An 18,607-nucleotide genomic window follows, 5' to 3' on the forward strand; every position below is an offset into this window, starting at 1 on the left:
TTTTTTTTTTCTCTTTAATCGCTTTTTAGGTGGAGTTCCCGCTGCATTCTCTAGTCTTTGCCACCACCAGATTACCATCGTTTTCACCAATTTGCCACCTCCCTACTCCTCTCCTTTCCAAAAGCCTTCATTGGAAAGAACTTTCTCTCGTGACCCCCCTATTCCATCTAGTTCCAATCACTCCCAGCGCCCCCCATCTCCATCGGCTTCCCCTCTCCCGCCCAGAATCCAGGTTCCCAAACCACTTAAGAGAAAATTCACAACCCTCGCCCCCTTCCCGGGCGTCCGGAGGAGGCGCTGGGGTGGGGGTGTGTGTGGGGGACAGGGTTTCCTGGGGTCTCCTGGGTCTTCCTCGCGCAACCCCAGGAGGTGTTGCAGGGGGAGGGGAGCGCGGGTGGGTGGGACCGGGCCGGGTGGGGGAGGGGTGAGGGCGAGGAGGAGGAGGAGGAGGAGGAGGAGGAGGAGGAGGAGGAGGCGGCGGCGGAGGAGTGGTGTGTGTGCGAGCGTGTGTGGCTGGGGGAAGCCATTGCCTGTTTAATAGTTGCTGTTGCTGCACTTCCGCTTCTCTCCCAGCGAGAGAGAGACACGAGTGGCCAGGCCCAGCCGCAGCCGCAGCAGCAGCCGCCGCGGCGGCACGGAGGAGCCAGACACAAAGAGAGGTACGGGGATCCCCCCAGCGGCCCGCCGCCCCCCGGCCGCGCCGCCGGGCCTCGGGGACACCCCTCGCCGCCTCCCCCGACTCGCGCCGCCGGGGCCGCCGGGCCGCAGGGCATGGGGCCGGCGGGGGGGGAGCGGAGAGGGGCTGGGGAGCCCCAGGGGTCCGGGGCCCGCCCGCGGGGGATGGGCAGGGACCCCGGGCCGCGTGGGGTGCGGGGGCCGCCCGCATCGGGGACGGGGGTCATTGTGGCTCGAACTGTCAGCGCTGCCCCAAGAGCCCCCCACTGGCCACCGAGGGGCCCGGGAGCGGGGGTGGGAGGGAGTTGGGGGAGCCCCATTTTCCCCAGGGGCGGGGGTTCGCGGGGATTAACCCCTCCGGGGCGGAAGGGCTCATTGTTATGTCTTCGCTGCGGAGGCCGACCCCCCCATTCCCCGCCGCAGCCCCTCTCCCCCTATAGGAGTGGCGATCGGGCGTGTGCTCCGGACCCCCGCCCGGCCGCGTAGCTGTGAGCAGGGCGGCCCAGAGGCAGGCAGGCCGGGAGGGGCGTCGGGGCGCGGCGCGGGGGGGCCTCGGGCCTCGTCGCCCCTGCCCCCCGCCGGCCTCTCCCTTCCCCCACCCGGGCACCCGCTCCCCGCCTCCGTCCCCCTGTTTCGGCTTCCTCTCTTACTCCTTCCCGCCCCTCCTCTCTTCCCGACCTCGCCAAACTCCGCTCGTGGCCCCACAGTCTCACCCGGGCCACCGGCCCCTCACGACCCCCGGAAAGCGGACAAAAACAGCCCCGAGGCCGGCCGGCCGCCGGGACCTTCCCTCCCTGCCCCTCCGTGGCGCCCCGCGCCCCCGCCCTGCCCTCCTTCGCCTCCCGGGCTACTCCCTCCCTGCCCAGCGGAGAGCCCCGGGGGGCGAGGGAGGGGCCGCTCTCCTAGCTCCAGACCGTTTTCCCACAGCGTTCCCCACTTGGGGCCAAAAATAAACAAGCCGCGTCCGATTTGCAAAAGCCTTAATGGGCCTGCAGACTTTGAAAAGCGAGTGGAGGGCGGTGGGCGGCCGCGTGCGCCCCTGGTCAATGCCCTCCTGACAGCACCCGAGTTCCTTATTTACACTGGCTGCATGGTTTGTGTGTTTCTGTTTTGTTTCCCTCCCCCTGCAGGGGCTGTTTGCGGGGTGGGGTGGGGGGTTCGCTATGTCGGATGACGATTCGAGGGCCAGCACCAGCTCCTCCTCATCTTCGTCTTCCAACCAGCAAACCGAGAAAGAAACAAACACCCCCAAGAAGAAGGAGAGTAAAGTCAGCATGAGCAAAAACTCCAAACTCCTCTCCACCAGCGCCAAGAGGTACTGTGCTCTTTTTTTTTTTTTCCACAGGCTTCCTATTTTCCGAACTGCCTCTTGCTGCATTTGGTCTGCCTCCCAATGAGGATAGCTTAAACGCTCCTCATGGTTTATGTGTTCTTAAAAATGAAAGAAGGGCCTTGGAAGCCCTAATTATTTTCTCTATTGCTGCTTCTGTTTTTTTTTTAATCATTGCTCACTTGCAGCTGTTGCGGCTTGCCTCTCGCATTTCTTGCTGAAGTTTGTAAGATTCCTCGTTACTTTTATTAGTGACCCCCAAATCTGATTTCAGATTTCTTGTCCTACTAATGGTTAATCTGTGACCTTCCCCAAGGCCATGATCCCATTTCTTAATTACTAATACCAGCCCAGAGAACTGCATCAAAATGAATTCTGTGACCATTTTACCTTCTCCTCACCTGTTGCATGGATGATCTTTTCTAAATAGAGCTTTCTTCACAAATTGCATAAGGAATAAGAAACTCGTATTAGCAGATTAGCAGGTACAAAATTTAGTAGGTGAAGACAGATGTTTTCTGGTGGAATTTAAAGAGATTTTTCTGAGAGTTGAGGCAAATGAATGAATCAGTAAGTGATTATAAAATGGTTATTCTAGGTTATTTTTGTGGTTCTCTTTAAAAACTTCAGTTTACCAATTTCAGGGAGACTTGTCTTTTTTTCATGCTATTTGCTGTCCTCATGCTGTGAAAATGTTACTTTGCCTTATTTTTTCAATTTAAGTGGTCTCCCTTTTACTTTATTCTTTTCCTCTTAAGGCCCTGAAGGTAGCTACTTTTTATCCCTGCCATCCTAAGCGGTCTCCCTTTTTCTTTATTCTTTTCCTCTTAAGCCTCTGGAGGTAGCTACTTTTTACCCCTGCCATCCTTCAGTAATATCCTCTGATCGCCATGACCCTCAAAATCATCTTTAGTGGATTCCTAGGAGCTCTGAGACACCCTTTCATAAATCCTTCTGCTCTCAGAGTTAGGCAGTTGTTAAAAAGGTGGCAAACCAGGAAGACAGTAAGAACTCCAAATGATGGGATAGGGATACCCTTCTTAAAAATTTTTAAAATAAAGTAGAACATGAGACTTTAGATCTCTCCACTGAGTAGTGAGCCTGGAAGTCAGGGTTTGAGAGTTTGTTCTGTCATTCTGCCTGACTTGTAATTTGAAAACTTGGCAGTGTTTTGGTGACCTAACCATGGGCTGATGAAGGAGTGACTTTTAAAAAATAGTGTGGAGGTCTTAAGTGGCAAGGTGCCTCTGCAAGATTGTTCTCATTTTTATAGGTTTGGTTTGATTGTACAGCTTCTCAGGAGGCCTGACTGACCCTCACTGATTAGCCCTGTGCGGTTTTCCTGGAACCTGACATCTACTCTGCCCACTTGGAACGGGCCCTTCCTTAATACTGCGCCCCACCTCAATCCTCTAGGCTCTCTGATCCTCATTCACGTTTTGGCCTCACGTGCTCAAGCCAGGATACTTGCTTTTGGTAATTTGCATTTTTATATTTTGCTAGATATCCCTGGTGTACATGAATATATTTGGGGGTAAAGAGACAGGTATCAAATAGAAAATACTCTGCTTTTGTTGTGAGTGAATTACAGAGAGGGGGATTTTTTTCACTATACTTTGTCTGTTTATTTTAAACAAGTTAAGAATTTATTTGGAAGTTCTGGAAAAGAGATGATGGGTGTAGAAAAATGAAAGGTGGGAAGCTACAAATAGTAATTTTACCTATAAATTAACATCAGGGCTTTTGTTTTGTTTTTGCAATGAATTTAGCTCCCTGATAATCTTGCTGAAAGAGTAGCTATTAGTGTTAAAGCAGACCTAAAGTTAATAGAAAAAGGTAAAAAAATGGAGAGGGACAGTGTATCCAGGAAAGAGAATGGGGAAAATTGATGTTAGTGGGACCCTATAGAGGCTGTTCTGTGACGTATATTGATTTGGAAGGTAGGTGTTGCCCATAGAATTGGAAGGGGCACATTCACCAGGAGTAGGAGTGGAAAAGAAGCCTGAATTGGCAGACTAACAGGCTGCTAACTGCATGTTGGAAAGTGGTTTCTAAACCGTGGGTAGAGGAAAGCCCCCATTGCAAGTGGTCTGAACAAGAATGACTCTCTGGAAATATAGGTATGAGTTACTCCTGCAAATCTCTTGCCAGTTTTTTGGAAATGCAAATGCTGTCTGTCAAGATGAAGTTGATAAAGCTTTTTGGTATTAACGCTTCTTAGGTATTAAAGAAACAACTACCTTTTTTGTGACTATTTTATAGTGGGAGTTGGGTTGGCAAGGAGGACTGAAGTCAATATGTATTTTTATATGCGTTGTGCTCCGGGGAGGAAATTTTTGCCTACGTGTGTAGTTCTTGAAATACAGTTATTTGAAAAGATGCAGGTAAAGAATCAGGAAACCAGTTTTCCAAACTTTGAGTCTAATGTACAATCATGAGTCAAACAGCGGGAGTATGAATGTCTCAGAAATGAAACGCTTTTTGGTAGCAGTAGAATTTAGCAGGACACAAATACGTGTCAACTGAGATTGTGAACAAACCCCTTTCTAAAGTTGACAGATACGTAGGGACAGGAAATGTCCTCCAGTAGGAAGGTTTATAGAACCTCCCCCAGTCGTCGTCCTTAAAACCTGTTCCTCATTACATATAGCTCGTCCGTCCTCCTACCCGCAGAAAACCTTTGGAAAGGAAAACGTATCCTTTGTGAATTAGATTGCTCTGTGTGTGTGTTTAAAATTTTTTTAACTACAGTGCTGCCTTGGTGAGATTTTTAAGTTGTAACATAGCCCCATTGGGCTTTATATGATAGGAGGAGGAAAGGTTATAAAATTAGGCACCGTTTAGAAGGTGGAAGAAGCTTAGAGGCCCTAAACTTTGTCGTATTAATTGATGCTCTAAGTGCCTAGGTAAGCAAAAGACAAAGGCCAGGGCTTGGTGTGAACTGCCTGGTGGCTTCGGCCTATGAGTGGGGGATGGGGCCCTTTGTGAAGTCGAGGGTTGGTGCGGAGGGAGAAAACTGCAGGTCTCCAGTCTATGCCCAGTGTGAGCTAGAGAGCGGACCATGAAGGAAGTGGGCAGACCCCGGGAAGTTAGAGGACGCCCGGGGAAAAGCAGGTCCGGGGAGGTGGGCCGAGAGTCCCGGCCAGCGTGCGGGGCGGAGGCAGCGTGCCGGGAGGAGGCAGGGTCCGGTGCACCTGTGCGGCCGCGGGCCGGCCACTTGGGGTCTGTGGTGCCCGAGTGGCGGGCGGGGGTGTTCGCGCCCTGCTTTCGCCCGCGGTCTCGGGCCAAGGTTCTGGGCGCCGGGAGAGGAGAGCTGGGGCGGCGCGGAGCAGCCCCCGTGCGGGCACCCTGTTCCCCTCCCCCGCCCGCAACTTCACGGGCGCGGCGCGAGCCGTCGGGGGCGCGCGCGGGGTGGGGGCGGCGTGGCCGGGCGGTGGCAGCCCACCGCTGGGGAGCGACCTGCGGTCTGGGCCTCCCGGGCACCCCGCCACGGCTGGCAGGTCACTCGGGCCCGAGGGGCCTCGTGGGGAGCGGCCATGTTGGCTTCGTCACTGAGGAGTCCGGGCGGGTCGGGTGTTGGGCGAGGCCTCGGACCTTCGGCCTGTCGGGGGCGCCCTGCCGGGGTGGGCATGGGGGCATCTGAGGGGTGAAAGGGGCAAGGGAGGCTGGAGGCTGTCGTCCTTCCCACGCACCGATGGCTGTGATCTCTCCGTCCTGGGGAGAGGAGGTGCAGGGGAGGGACTGAGGAAACCGGTCCGCAAGTGAGAAACTTTAAAATTAGGTCCTACATGGAAAACACCGAGGAATAGAACTGCCCTGGTGTGCGAGGCAAGGTTGGAAGCCAAACTTTGCAGATGAGAACAGGAGATTCCAGGCTGCCTCACTTCCTCCGTGAAAAGTTTTTTTCCTAAACTAGGGACCTGAAGTTCTTGATGTGTAGTTCCTCTTTGCCCAGTAGAATCCAGTGATCGCGCTTAGGTTTATCTGCGGACCTGCACGTTACAGGTGGGAGGCTTCCACGCCTTAATGCTTCTTGTGTTTGTCTTTCCCATTTCTCCCACTCCAGAATTCAGAAGGAGCTGGCGGACATCACTTTAGACCCTCCACCTAATTGCAGGTGAGTTGCTTTTCGGATTTTTTTCATTTTAAAAATTCTTCTAACCTTTGTCTTGGGTTTTTCTTTTTATTATATACTTTTTCTTTGATTCTTTGGCTAATGCTTGTTATGGCGCTAACATCACGTAACAGCTGAAATTTATTAACCTGAGTATAATGTTTTGATGAGCCTCTGACAAGCTCAGTACTGTTGAGGAGAAGTAATGGATTTATTTGGAGTGGATTTTTACATATATGAAACAAAACTAAAGTAAATTTAAAGGTGTCTCCTTGCCTAATCATGGGTCTTTGATATGCCATTAAAGATGATGTAAAACCTTTCAGATGCGAAGGACATTTTGGTTTGGAAAACTGCTTTGCTACAGTAATCTCTTATTCAATCTCTGCTAAGCTAAGAGAACATAGAGTTAAACACTGGATCTTCAAACTTACTCCATAGCATATAGATTTTTTATTAGACTTTTGGCAGAGCAATTCAGGAAACAATTTCTGGCTTTGATAAAGGCTTTCTTTTAAATTGTAGAGTTAAACTTTCATGGGGTGTTTTTTTCACTTGCTTTATTCAGACTGTATACATATGTGTGTTTCAGTTTCAAAACAAATTGAAACCAGCTTTCTAAGGGTTTGTTGATCACAACTTTATTTAGAGAAGCCATTTTGCTACTGTTGAGTCAAGGTGGAAGACTTGATGACTTTACTAGATCAACAATGAAGTGAGGGGTAACTTACAACTATGTATTAGAATAGAGCCGTTTATTTAAGGGAGGTCCTGTAACTCCCATACTTTAAAAATTAAGTATAACATTTAACCTAGTTCTCAAGATCGGCGTTGGAAAGGGATGTGAGATTTCAGAAATACTCTAAACTTATTGGTAGGAGTAGAAGTTACTGACAACAAAGTATTCAGTGGCTATACACAATTTTTAAGATGAGTGTGTGGGAATAGTCAGGTTGAAAAGCTAAATGAAGTATTTTGTTTATTAACAGTGAACTTTGGAAACTAATTAGTGGATTAAATACAAAACTATTGCCGTTTTGGTTACATTCATTCTTAATGTTGATTAGGTGTGGGATGCTCTTCCGTGAAACTTTGTACTGTTTTGTAAGGAAAGTCATTTTGAGTTTGAAATGCTCTTAAACTATAGTTTATAATTGGAGCACTTAATCATTCTGGGGAATTCTTTCCTGGCTAATAATCTCTCAAGATGGTTGAGAAGTGGAAAAACCATAAGACTTAGGCCTAACTCATTATTTTGATGGTGGTGGTTCACGTGGAAGCCTGTAGCTTCCTTTGGTTGTTTGTGTGGAATCCATGTACATTCCCCAAGGTGGTTCTGTGCTGTCTAGTTATTGCTTCTGCTTGGTATTGTGTGTCTCCTATGTGTGTGTTATTAATAACATTGATTAAAACATATAATGGCTTTCTTGTGAATAAGCACAGTCAAATCTAAAATTGTAAACCATTTGAAGATTTTCATGGGATTAAGCATTTAAAAAAAAAACAGCATAAGTACACTTCAGTTTCACATCATTTTAACTGAGTTTATGTGTGAAAGATTTATGCTCCTGAGGCATGTGGAACTTTTTTATCTTTGGGAAACCCTCCCAATTACCCCTTCAAGGTGAAACGTTTGGGAATTACCTGTGGTCAGGGGATGCTCCAAACTGGGTGGCTGTTGGGTGATTGGTGTTACGGAGTCAAAGCTCAAAATACTAAATTTTAACAAAAATCTCTGATTTGAGAGAAAATACGAGGCATCTTCATTTTGCAAGAGAATGTATGTTACATTGTCTTTTAACAATAAAGATGACTTTATTTTCTGAAGATATTTTCCAGTGGGGCCGTTTGAGTAATGTGAATTAAAATTTTTACTTTTGGTTGGCTAATGGTGCTTTCTTAATGTTATATAGTAGTCCCAATATTCAGCTCTCTTAAAAGAGTTTGGTTTTACGTTTTGTGCTGTTACCTTTTGGAATTTAATTATTTAGTATTTTAATGTACTTTATTGGAGATAAAGATGGATTATTTATTTATTTATTTATTTATTTTCTTTTTGAGACGGAGTCTTGCTCTGTAGCCCAGGCTGGAGTGCAGTGGCATGATCTCGGCTCATTGCAACCTCCACCTCCCGGGTCCTGGTTCAAGCAATTCTCCTGCCTCCTGAGTAGCTGGGATTATAGGCACGTGCCACCATGCCCAGCTAATTTTTGTATTTTGGGTAGAGATGGGGTTTCACCATGTTAGCCAGGCAGGTCTTGAACTCCTGACCTTGTGATCTGCCCGCCTTGGCCTCCCAAAGTGCTGGGATTACAGGCGTGAGCCACTGCACCTGGCCTTGGGGATACTTTTTGAAGTCAGCGTCCAATGAAAATCTATGAATTAAGTGATATATTAAGTGCGTACATGTTTAAAATTACCCTCAGCATGAAAGCATGAGATTTGAATGAGTTAAATAATTGGTTTTCAATTAGTCTGTCTTATATTTTTACCCTTTGCCATACTTCCTTTCTTCAGTCAGCATTCAGTGTGTAGTTTTAAACACGTTATTAAAATATGGCACTTGGCACATAGTTAACTTCTCAGTAAATACAAAAATTAGCCGGGCATGGTGATGCACTCCAGCCTGGGCGACAGAGTGAGACCCTGTCTCAAAAAAAAGAAGTTGATTATTGCAAATCAGTAGAATTGCTCCTCTTGAAGGAAGGTGCACTGTTTGTGTTCACTAATTTTGGCACTTGGCAAAAATATTTGAAGTTATTGAGCATCAAAACTTATGTGAAATGCAATTGCTCAATATGTTATAATGTATGAAAACATAAAATTAAATTCTTAATGTTGTATATTATGTTGGGTAGATATTTTTTAGAACACAGTACAGATTGTGTTCAATGACCTGGTCCAAAGTCATTTTAAGTAAGTATTTTCAAACTGCTTTATGTTGCCATAGAAATCAAATTCTTAATTTTAGTATCTCTGAATTATTTTTGTGTGTGTGTGTATATATACGCATACACACACACACACACAAAATAGTTTCCCAACTCACTCTTCATTTTGGTTAGGCTTTTATTCCCATATCATTTAGCTCTATTCTTTTAGGGGAAAAAATATGTTAACTTTGTAATGATTCCCTTAAGCGTGCCAGATCTTAGATTGTAAAATTATGCCTTTTAGATAGCTGATGAACTCTGGGCCACTAGAGTCAGTTTTGCAGCTGTTATTTATAGCCCAGGGCTCAAACTTTGCTAAATTGACGAGTTATAACTAGCCTGTAGACACGAATATCTGTAGACAGTATGTCTATACAGACTAAATGGCATATTTTGCCTAAGTCCTTTAAACTTCAGATTTTATTTAATGGATATATTTGTATCATGAGTAAATGTCTCAGTAGTGACTTAACCTAAAAATTCAGATGGGGTGCTATTTTAGGATAAAATGTCTGAAAAGTCATTAAACACTTCAAGCATGGGTGAGAATAATAAAAATACATTTCTTTCTTTCTCACTTTTTTTTTGAGACAGGGTCTCATTTTGTCACCCAGGCTGGAGTGCAGTGGTGCTCACTGCAGCCTTGACCTCCTGGGCTTAAGCTGTCCTCCTGCTTCAGGCCCCCAAGTAGCAGGAACTACAGGCGCTCGACACTACACTCGGTTAATTTTTTGTATTTTTTTGTAGAGACCAGGTTTTACCTATTGGCCAGGCTGATCTTAAACTCCTGGCCTCAAGCCGTCCACCCACTTTGCCCTTCCAAAGTGCTGGGATTACAGGCGTGAGCCGTGGTGCCTGGCCCTGATACTAGTTTTTCTGTATGTGACAGAATTTCCATTTAGCCTTCTTTTGATAGCTTTTTTTTTTTTCCTGACACTGCCTATATTTTAAATAGTTTTAAGCCATTATATTATACAAGAATGCATGTTTTTGAAAAATTCAAATGCAGAAGTTTGTGGAGTAAAAGGGAAAAGATAGTCTTGATGACCTCTTCTGATCCTGCTCCTTGCACACAGATGCTCCAAGTTAGCACTTTGTATACTTCCACATAGTTTCTATGAATTTACATTGTGTTTTTCTGGCATTCCAATGTCTCCTCGAATTGGTGGTAATGGTAATGAGATGTCAGTTCAGAAGTCCCAGGCTGCTCATCATGGTTCACAATGGAAAGAGATCCTTTGCTTGCAACAGTGGAGTGTTACATACCTCGTCCAGGTTCAGCATGTTTTAAATGGTTGCTTGGGTATAAGAAACAGGTTCAGCAGAAGTCATCCTTTATGAAACCCTGTATCTTATGTGCTGAAAAGTATTCTTTCCTTTTAGCATCTTTCATTTATCTGATGTTACTAAATGCGTTAAGGATAGAACTGTGACTTAAACATCTGAATGATGTTTAGTTTCACCATTGCAGTGTGTATACCTTTATGCATGTAAAGGCAGTGTTGAAAAATTGTGACAACCAGGAGACTGGGGTTTCAGCACGATCAAAACAGCACCCATACTAGGGTCAGGCTGTTGGGAATTAGATCATCACTGGGGCCTTTCCTATTAGAGAGGAAAGAAACCTATCTGGAGATGAATTGCCTTTCAGATGAGCAGGAAGTCTTGTGGCGGTTGTGTTTACCAAAAGACTATATCTGGATTGTAAAACTATACTATTGTTGTTCCTCAGAAAACTAAACAGAATTACCGTATGACCCAATAATTTTACTGCTAGCTATGTACCCTGAATAATTAAAAACAGAGGCTCAAACAGATAACCTGTATGTCAGTATTCATAGTATTATTCATAGTAGCCAAAAAGTGGAAAAAACCCAAGTGTCTGTCAACAGATGAGTAGATAAACAAAATTTGGTTAATCTATAAAATGGAATATTCATCTATAAAAAGGAATGAAGTTGTGATGCATGGATACAACATGGTTGAACCTTAATGTTATTACTAAGTGGGCCGGGCGCAGTGGCTTACGCTTGTAATCCCAGCACTTTGGGAGGCTGAGGCAGGTGGATCACGAGGTCAGGAGATCGACACCATCCTGGCGAACACAGTGAAACCCCGTCTCTACTAAAAATACAAAAAAATTAGCCGGGCATGGTGGCGGGCACCTGTAGTCCCAGCTACTCAGGAAGCTGAGGCAGGAGAATGGTGTGAACCCAGGAGGCGGAGCTTGCTGTGAGCAGAGATTGCGCCACTGCACTCCAGCCTGGGCGACAAAGCGAGGCTCCATCTCAAAAAAAAAGGTTATACTAAGTGAAATAAACTAGAACCAAAAAGACAAATAGCGTATGATTCCACTTACATGAAATACCTAGAATAGGCAAACTCATAAGGACAGACAGTAGATTAGAGGTTTTCAGGGACTGAGGGGAGGGGAGAATGGGGAGTTATTTCTTAATGAATACAGTTTCTTTTTGAGGTGGTGAAAATTTTGGAAATAATGGTGATGGTTGCGCAATATTGTGAATGTAATTAATGCCACTAAATTTTACACTTAAAATGGTTAAAATGGCAAATTTCATCTTATATATATTTTATCACAATAAACAGTTATACCACTGTTAAAATATTAATCAGTATTTTGAGAAAAATGCTTATAGCTTAGAAGGCAATACTCACAGTTTTTAGGGATTCTTGTTAAATTCCTGTCACAAACTTTGAGGGCCTGTTATAAATGAAAAGGCACAAGCTGGGCGTGGTGGCTCATGCCTGTAATCCCAGCACTTTGGGAGGCCAAGGCGGGTAGATCACCTGAGGTCAGCAGTTTGAGACCATACTGGCCAACTAAAAATACAAAAATTAGCCGGGCGTGGTGACGCGCTGCCGTAATCTCAGCTACTTGGGAGGCTGAGGCAGGAGAATCGCTTGATCCCTGGAGGCGGAGGTTGCAGTGAGCCAAGATTACGCCACTGCACTCCAGCCTGGGTGACAGAGTGAGACCCTGTCTCAAAAAAAAAAAGAAAAGAAAAGAAAAGAAAAGGCACTAGGAGTTCATAATCTAGTCAAGATGTTAAGACATGCACACACATATTTTGAATGGTACTTGGAAATATAAATATTATTTGGAAAATAATAAAATGCAGATATCGTGTTATAAAGTTTCAGAGGAGTGAGAGATTACTTTGACTTGGGTTTGAGAGATTGTGGCTGGAGTACTTAGTGATCTGGGAAGGCTTCATGGAAGAGGTGAGAAGTGGGGTGGGGAAGAATAAGGGATATTCCTGATGGAACAGTGTAAGCCAAGACAGCAGAGGGAAGACAGAAAAAGGGCACTATTGGGCAGAAGTGAGTAAAAGCTGTGTCTAGAGAGGAAGAAACATTAGTGGGAGAATAAATAGTAATAGATAAAGGTTGTGTTCTTCAGTGTCAGGCTAAGTCTTTAAATTTTATTATGTAGATGCTGGAGAGTCATTAAAAACCTTTTGAGTAGGGGCTGTCATTCAGATAGAGTTGGCTATCTGGATAGAGACAGAGTAAGGATTGAGTGGAGCTTGGTAGGAACCAGGAGACTTGGAGATTGCTACAGTAGTTAAGGGGGAAGGTCAAGAGGGTCTGGGGTGTAAGTGGTGGCCTTCCAAGTGGAGAGGAAAGAGAGGTAGAAGACAGTAGAATCCATAGAACTTAGCCACTGAATTCGGTATGGAGGACTTGAAAAGGAGTCAGGTTCTTCTGGGTGTTGGGGAAGTTGGTGGTGCATTAACAGAAATAAATAAGGCAGGAGGATGAACTGGCTTGAGGGAGGCAGAGATGTATAGACCCTGTCCCCAGGGTTAAAAAAAGGTTTTGTTACTTGCTTCGTTGATCACATGCAATGCTTAGCATGTTGCTGCCACTTAGTAGGTCCTCAGTAAATATTTGCAGTTTGACTATATATTTGAGTTTATTATTAAATCAGTCATTGAATTCCCAGATCTACATGGCCTACTTTTAGATTAGATTAGACAAATTAAATAGATTATAAACTTCCTAAAAGGGAAGGACAATGATTTCTGTCTTTGATTCTGACCCTACATGTTCTTCCCAACTGCTTTAGTTTGACGATTTTCACAGCTACAGGAGAAGTTAAAAGAATGATACAGCAAGCGCCCACCCTTCACCCTGATTCCTCAGCAAAATTACACCATGTTTGCTCTGTCTCTCTCTTATCTCTATATGTTAATTTTGTGGAGTCATTTGAAAGTGAGCATTTTGATGCTTCCGTGTGTTTAGCTTTGCATACATTGAATCTGAGGTGGCCTGACAGTGGAGCTGAGGCTGCAACTGGTTTTGGTAGTCCACATTAGATTTGAAAGTTTGGGTGATGGTAAAGTGCACAAGATTGCTGAGATTGGAGGAGGAAAGAATTGTGCTCTGAAGGATGTCTACGGATGGAGGATGGGAAATGAAGAGGACTTGGAGAAAGGAGCAGGAGGAAAGCCACAAGGTTGCAAAAGTCCCTAGAGGGAGATCAAGGCAATTTTCTCTTGGGGCTCTAAAGTATAAGAACTTAGGTGTATGTTTTGTAGGCTGAGAGGAAGAAGCAAATATAGAGAGAAAAAGAGTAAAAATTGCTAGAGAGTCCGGGCACGGTGGCTTACGCCTGTAGTCCCAGCACTTTGGGAGGAAGAGGCGGGCGGATCACGAGGTCAGGAGATTGAGACCATCCTGGCTAACATGGTGAAACCCCATCTCTATTAAAAATCCAAAAAATTAGCCAGGCGTGGTGGCACGCACCTGTAGTCCCAGCTACTCAGGAGGCTGAGGCAGGAGAATCGCTTGAACCCGGGAGGCAGGGGTTGCAGTGAACCAAGATTGCGCCACTGCACTCCAGCCTGGGTGACAGAGCGAGACGCCATCTCAAAATAAATAAATAAATAAATAAATAAATAAATAAATAAATAAATAAATAAATTGCTAGAGAGGCAGATGTAATGTTTTATAACATAATTGTAGAGAAAGTGATGGCCCTAGAGAACTTAGGCCCTAAGTGGGAGAATGTATGTTTAGAAAGGCTGGTAGCCTGGAATTTTCTAGAGGATTAGAAGCATTTTTGGTGCTTGAGTAGCAACTCTAGGTACTTGTATAGAACTGAAAAGAAGCAGCATCTTTCTGGTGTTATTTGGTTTGTGTTCTTTCCCAGCAGACTTTAAGTTCCTCGAGAGTAGGGATTATTATGTCTTTATATCCCTACAGTGTCCAAGAAAGGGTAGGTAAACAATACATATTTGTTAAAACACAAAACACAAAAACCTAATTTGGTCGGATGGTTTAATAGAACATCTTCATTACCCTCTTCAGAAAATAGTGGAAATTGCTGGGGAAATTGCTGTCACATTTTACAGCTGTCCATTGCTGGCAGTCTTTCTAAGTTGGCACCCAAGCAGTTTTAGCAATTTTGACCTTCCTGCAATCACAGAGAAGCTCTGGACGTCAGTGTGGCAAAAAAGATGTGATCTCTGCTGCAGGCTCGATTGAGAAAAGATGTATTGGAGAAAATATAACACCTTTGAAATGCTTGTTTTGACTTCATGTAAGGTTTATCATCTATGTAATGTGGCATGGACTCTTAGTCTACAGAGTTACAAATGGTAACCTTATTATAAAGTTACCTTATGTTAACAAGTGAGCAAGGGTCTAGGGGTGCTAAATACAGTGGGTTCCTAGAGATGGTCCCCCAAGTCCTAAAGCTATTCCAGATAGTTGGTTATGTTAGAGATGCTGGCACCCGCCTGAGACATCTGACACATCCCCTGTCACCAGTGAAGTGAAACTGGGTTTCATAATAAGCCCATTCTTATTCAGCCTCTTTTATGCAGCCATGCTCTAAAGTGAAACAAAAGACCTAGTAACTGGTGTCAGAATATGCTTCTAATCCTCTGGGAAACCTCCTCCTTTATAGGCTAAAAGCTCATCAAAGTCCCTGCTTGAGAACCGTAATCCAGGAACTCTGCTGTATGCTAATGGCTCTTTTCTTGAAACATATACGCAGTGATTATGGATTGCTTTGTAGAGTCCATGCCACATTACATAGATGATCAACCTTTGGAAGGCCAAGTTGATGTCCCATCCCACTCAGGAAATCTTACAAAGCCAAAGGTTTTCACATACAGAACATATTTAAGTTGTCACTGGGTTTTGCTACAGTGACAGCAAACCATTGGGGCAGTGTATTGTTCACTAATACTTTTAACAGAGTAGTTAAAAACTGAATTCTGTCTGCTCTCCAAAGTACATGCTGACCCAAATATGACAAAGTGAATGCAAAGCCCTCTTATATAGCATTCAAAGGCAGATTTGCCACAGGTGCCACGTCTGACTTGTCTGTAGTGATCTGAGTCATTATTAAATTTTAAACAGTAATACAACGGAGTAGTCTTAGTAGAGTCTACTGGCATTGAAATGATGATCATTATCCATACTGCCAGTACATTGGCCATTTGTATTTATTAAAATTGATCGATGGAAAATTGGTGTGGGATGGACCTGTAGTAAATTCTACAGAAAAAGGCATTGAAGCACATTTCCAAACAGATGAGAGTAAATAGAGTAACTTGGGATGATCTTACTTGGAGAAAAGTTTTAGATGTGATGCAGCTCAAAAAGTCAGCATTATTATGAAGCAATGTTGTACATGTGACAGCAGCATGAGTAGATCAGATCGTAATCATTTAAAACATTAGAGTGTCTGCTGTGTGCTAGGCATTGTTCTGTAGGTGACTAAAACAGACCTGGCCTCTGGCTTGTGAAACCTGAATTTTAGTAGACAGTACAAACAGCAGCTAAGCAAAAGGATTAGTACAAGTTGTAATGGCTAGTAGGAAAGAAATTGACAGAGTGCAGTGATGGAGAATAATTGGGGAGGGTGTGAGGGTTACCTAGAGAAGCCTTACAAAGACATTTAGTCAAAGACCTAAAAGATAGGAAAGGAAATGGCCTTGTGAAAAGTACCAGAAGACATCTGGGACAGAGGGAAGGTAAAAAGAGGCCCTGAGGCGGGGACAAGTCAGGTGATGCTGATTATGTAAACTGTGCTAAGCAGAGAGTTTGGATTTTTCTTAACAATGCTTTAAAAGTCTTTTCCCACCCTCCCTGCTGCATGGAAAATAGCTGGGAGGAAGATGCTAGTGGACGAAGGGAGACCAGAAGGGAGGGTATTGCTCTGTTTCAAGCTGGCTGGTGCAGGTGGCTAGGATTAAGGCAGTGGCAGTGGAGATATGGTAGAACACTGGGACCTGTTGTTGGATTGCATGTGAGAGATGAGGGACAGGAACAAAAATGACTCCAAGTTTCTGTGTTTTTTTGCAATTGGCTAGATGATAGTGATGTTTTACTGATAGGTAGACTCCTAGGCCTAGAATAGGGCCGTAGGGCACGTGTGTGGTGGGTGGCGGGGGAGATGAGGGCAGGGTGGAAATGACTCCTTTTTGGACTTGATAGATTTGAAATCTATTCCCATGAGGCATCCAAATGAAGGTGTCAAAAATAAGTTAGACATAGGTGATTGGAGCTCTGAGGAATATTGTGAGCTTGAGATAAATACACATTTGTAAAGGAGACCTTACCAAATAGAGGCTCTTGAGTGTCTTGGGAATGCCTTTCTCTCTCCTAGAAAGGAAAGGCATCATGAGAAGAGTGCCCAGGATGAAGACTCAGGCATCTGGCATTTAGAAGTGTACACTAGGAAAAGCCAGCAAAGGAGACAGAAGGAAAACCAAGAGAGTGTGGTATTAGAAAGCAGTGAGCGGAAAGCTTTGAGGTAGAGTGATCAAGTGGGAAATGGTGCTGTGCAGTAGAAAAAGATGAAGACCAGCAAGTAACCACTAGATTTTACCTCAGGTTTGTTGGTGACCTTCACGTGTCAAACCTGGTTTAGAGGAGAGACAATGGAAAAGGAGGAATGATTTTCAAGAATGAAAATGTGTTTGTATTACTCTTCCTAGTTAAAATATTTCATTGTATTTATCCAGAAAAGTGATCTGGTGTTATCTACTTTCTACACTTTAGGGCAGAATTTCTTAACACAGTATATATAATTTTGTGGGGAGGATGGGGAAAGGGCCCACCATTTTCAGTGGATTCTCAAAGGAGTTTTTTTTTCTGATCTCCCCTCTTTCCTCACCAAAAAAAGTTAACTTCTACTTTACGAGATTCAAGTCCTTTGTGATCTTTAGGTTAACGTTGTACCATGCATGTTACAAGTAAATAGTGTCAGGTTCGTGTATTACATCTTGATGAATCTCTTTTTCAAGACTTGGTTTGAAATTACTGGATAAATTGGAAAATCAGTAAATTGCTGCTGCCATCCTTAAAAATATTTTACATGCTTTGATTTGCATCGACCTTTTGTATTCTGTTCAAGCTGGAGAATGCACTAGAATGAGTTGGATATATGTATTTACTTTTAACACAGCATAAGTTACTCATCATATTTAATGTTTTTCATCCCCTCCCCCATCCCCCCACCCCCAACCCCCACCACCGCCCTTCCACAGACGGGGCCTTGCTCTGTCGCCCAGGCTGGAGTGCAGTGGTGCCTTCTTGGCTCACTGTTACCTGTGCCTCCCGGGTTCTAGCGATTCTCCTGTCTCAGTCTCCTGAGTAGCTGGGGTTACAGGCATGTGCCACCACGCCTAGCTAATTTTTGTATTTTTAGTGGAGATGGGGTTTCACCATGTTGGCCAGGCTGGTCGAAAACTCCTGACCTTGTGATCCACCTGCCTTGGCCTCCCAAAGTGCTGGGATTACAGGCATGAGCCTCTGCGCCCATCCTGTTTTTCATCCTTTTGATATGGGCTGTTATGTTAATACTTTACATTGGATATACTTAGAACTCTTAAAGCAATCATATAAGCATTATCTTTTTTAATTGTCCACTGATCATGTCTTAATAATTTGTTTCAGATTATGCCAGATACTCTTGGTCCTGCTTACCTTGATAATTGAGGGTAGAATTAAGAAAGTTTTAGGATTAGGAATCATTCTTCTAATTCAGAGTAATTAGTTGGAATCACAAAAGCATTAGGTGCTGTACTGCCAGAGAAAAGCAACAAATAATATGTGGAACCACAAATGTTTTGGCTACATAGGAATTTTGCTCCAGAAGTAATTTAAATTGTTCCTACTACCACTTACAACCTTTCCGCCTCTATGGGAGTACATCTCAATTTTTAAGTTAATATATTAGAATTGGTGTTATAAAAATTTATTTCTTAGCAGACTTTGCTACAACACATTTATCCTAAATAAAAGGAGATTGTTGACTTTGCAGAGAAAAAGACCCTGAAAGAAAACATTTGTTTTATTACAAGCACCCAGGAGGATTTTTTATAAACATGAAAGATAACTTTCCTCTAACCTAAGTAAATATTTCAGAACAAACGTATGTTAAGTGATTATAGTAATGTGTGTGCAGAGACTGGCAGTAAAGTTAGCGGCATCATATACTACTTGCTAGTATATCACACTGCTTTGGCCTTTTTCTGAGTAACCCTCTCTCTGGAAGTCTTCAGAATGCCTAAC

At 44.1% G+C, this 18,607-nt stretch overlaps 1 protein-coding gene across 4 annotated transcripts in view; it reads left to right on the forward strand.

Annotated features, from left to right (window-relative positions):
* The first annotated feature begins 447 nt into the window (after positions 1-447).
* The window catches only part of UBE2E1 (ubiquitin conjugating enzyme E2 E1), an 83,872-nt gene continuing 65,712 nt past the window's right edge, over positions 448-18,607 (forward strand). The window contains exons 1-3 of one of the 4 annotated variants that reach the window (XM_031009557.3): positions 448-659; positions 1,806-1,990; positions 6,072-6,122. In XM_031009557.3, the coding sequence (XP_030865417.1) occupies positions 1,839-1,990; positions 6,072-6,122 (203 nt within the window). In that variant the 5' untranslated portion in view covers positions 448-659; positions 1,806-1,838. Of the gene's footprint in view, positions 660-1,118; positions 1,164-1,805; positions 1,991-4,994; positions 5,120-6,071; positions 6,123-18,607 lie in introns of those variants that run through there. The other 3 variants (XM_055383330.1, XM_004033743.4, XM_019023165.4) reach the window with 3 other exon arrangements.

The sequence above is a fragment of the Gorilla gorilla genome, chromosome 2 (assembly GCF_029281585.2).
Source record: "Gorilla gorilla gorilla isolate KB3781 chromosome 2, NHGRI_mGorGor1-v2.1_pri, whole genome shotgun sequence".
NCBI lineage: Eukaryota > Metazoa > Chordata > Mammalia > Primates > Hominidae > Gorilla > Gorilla gorilla.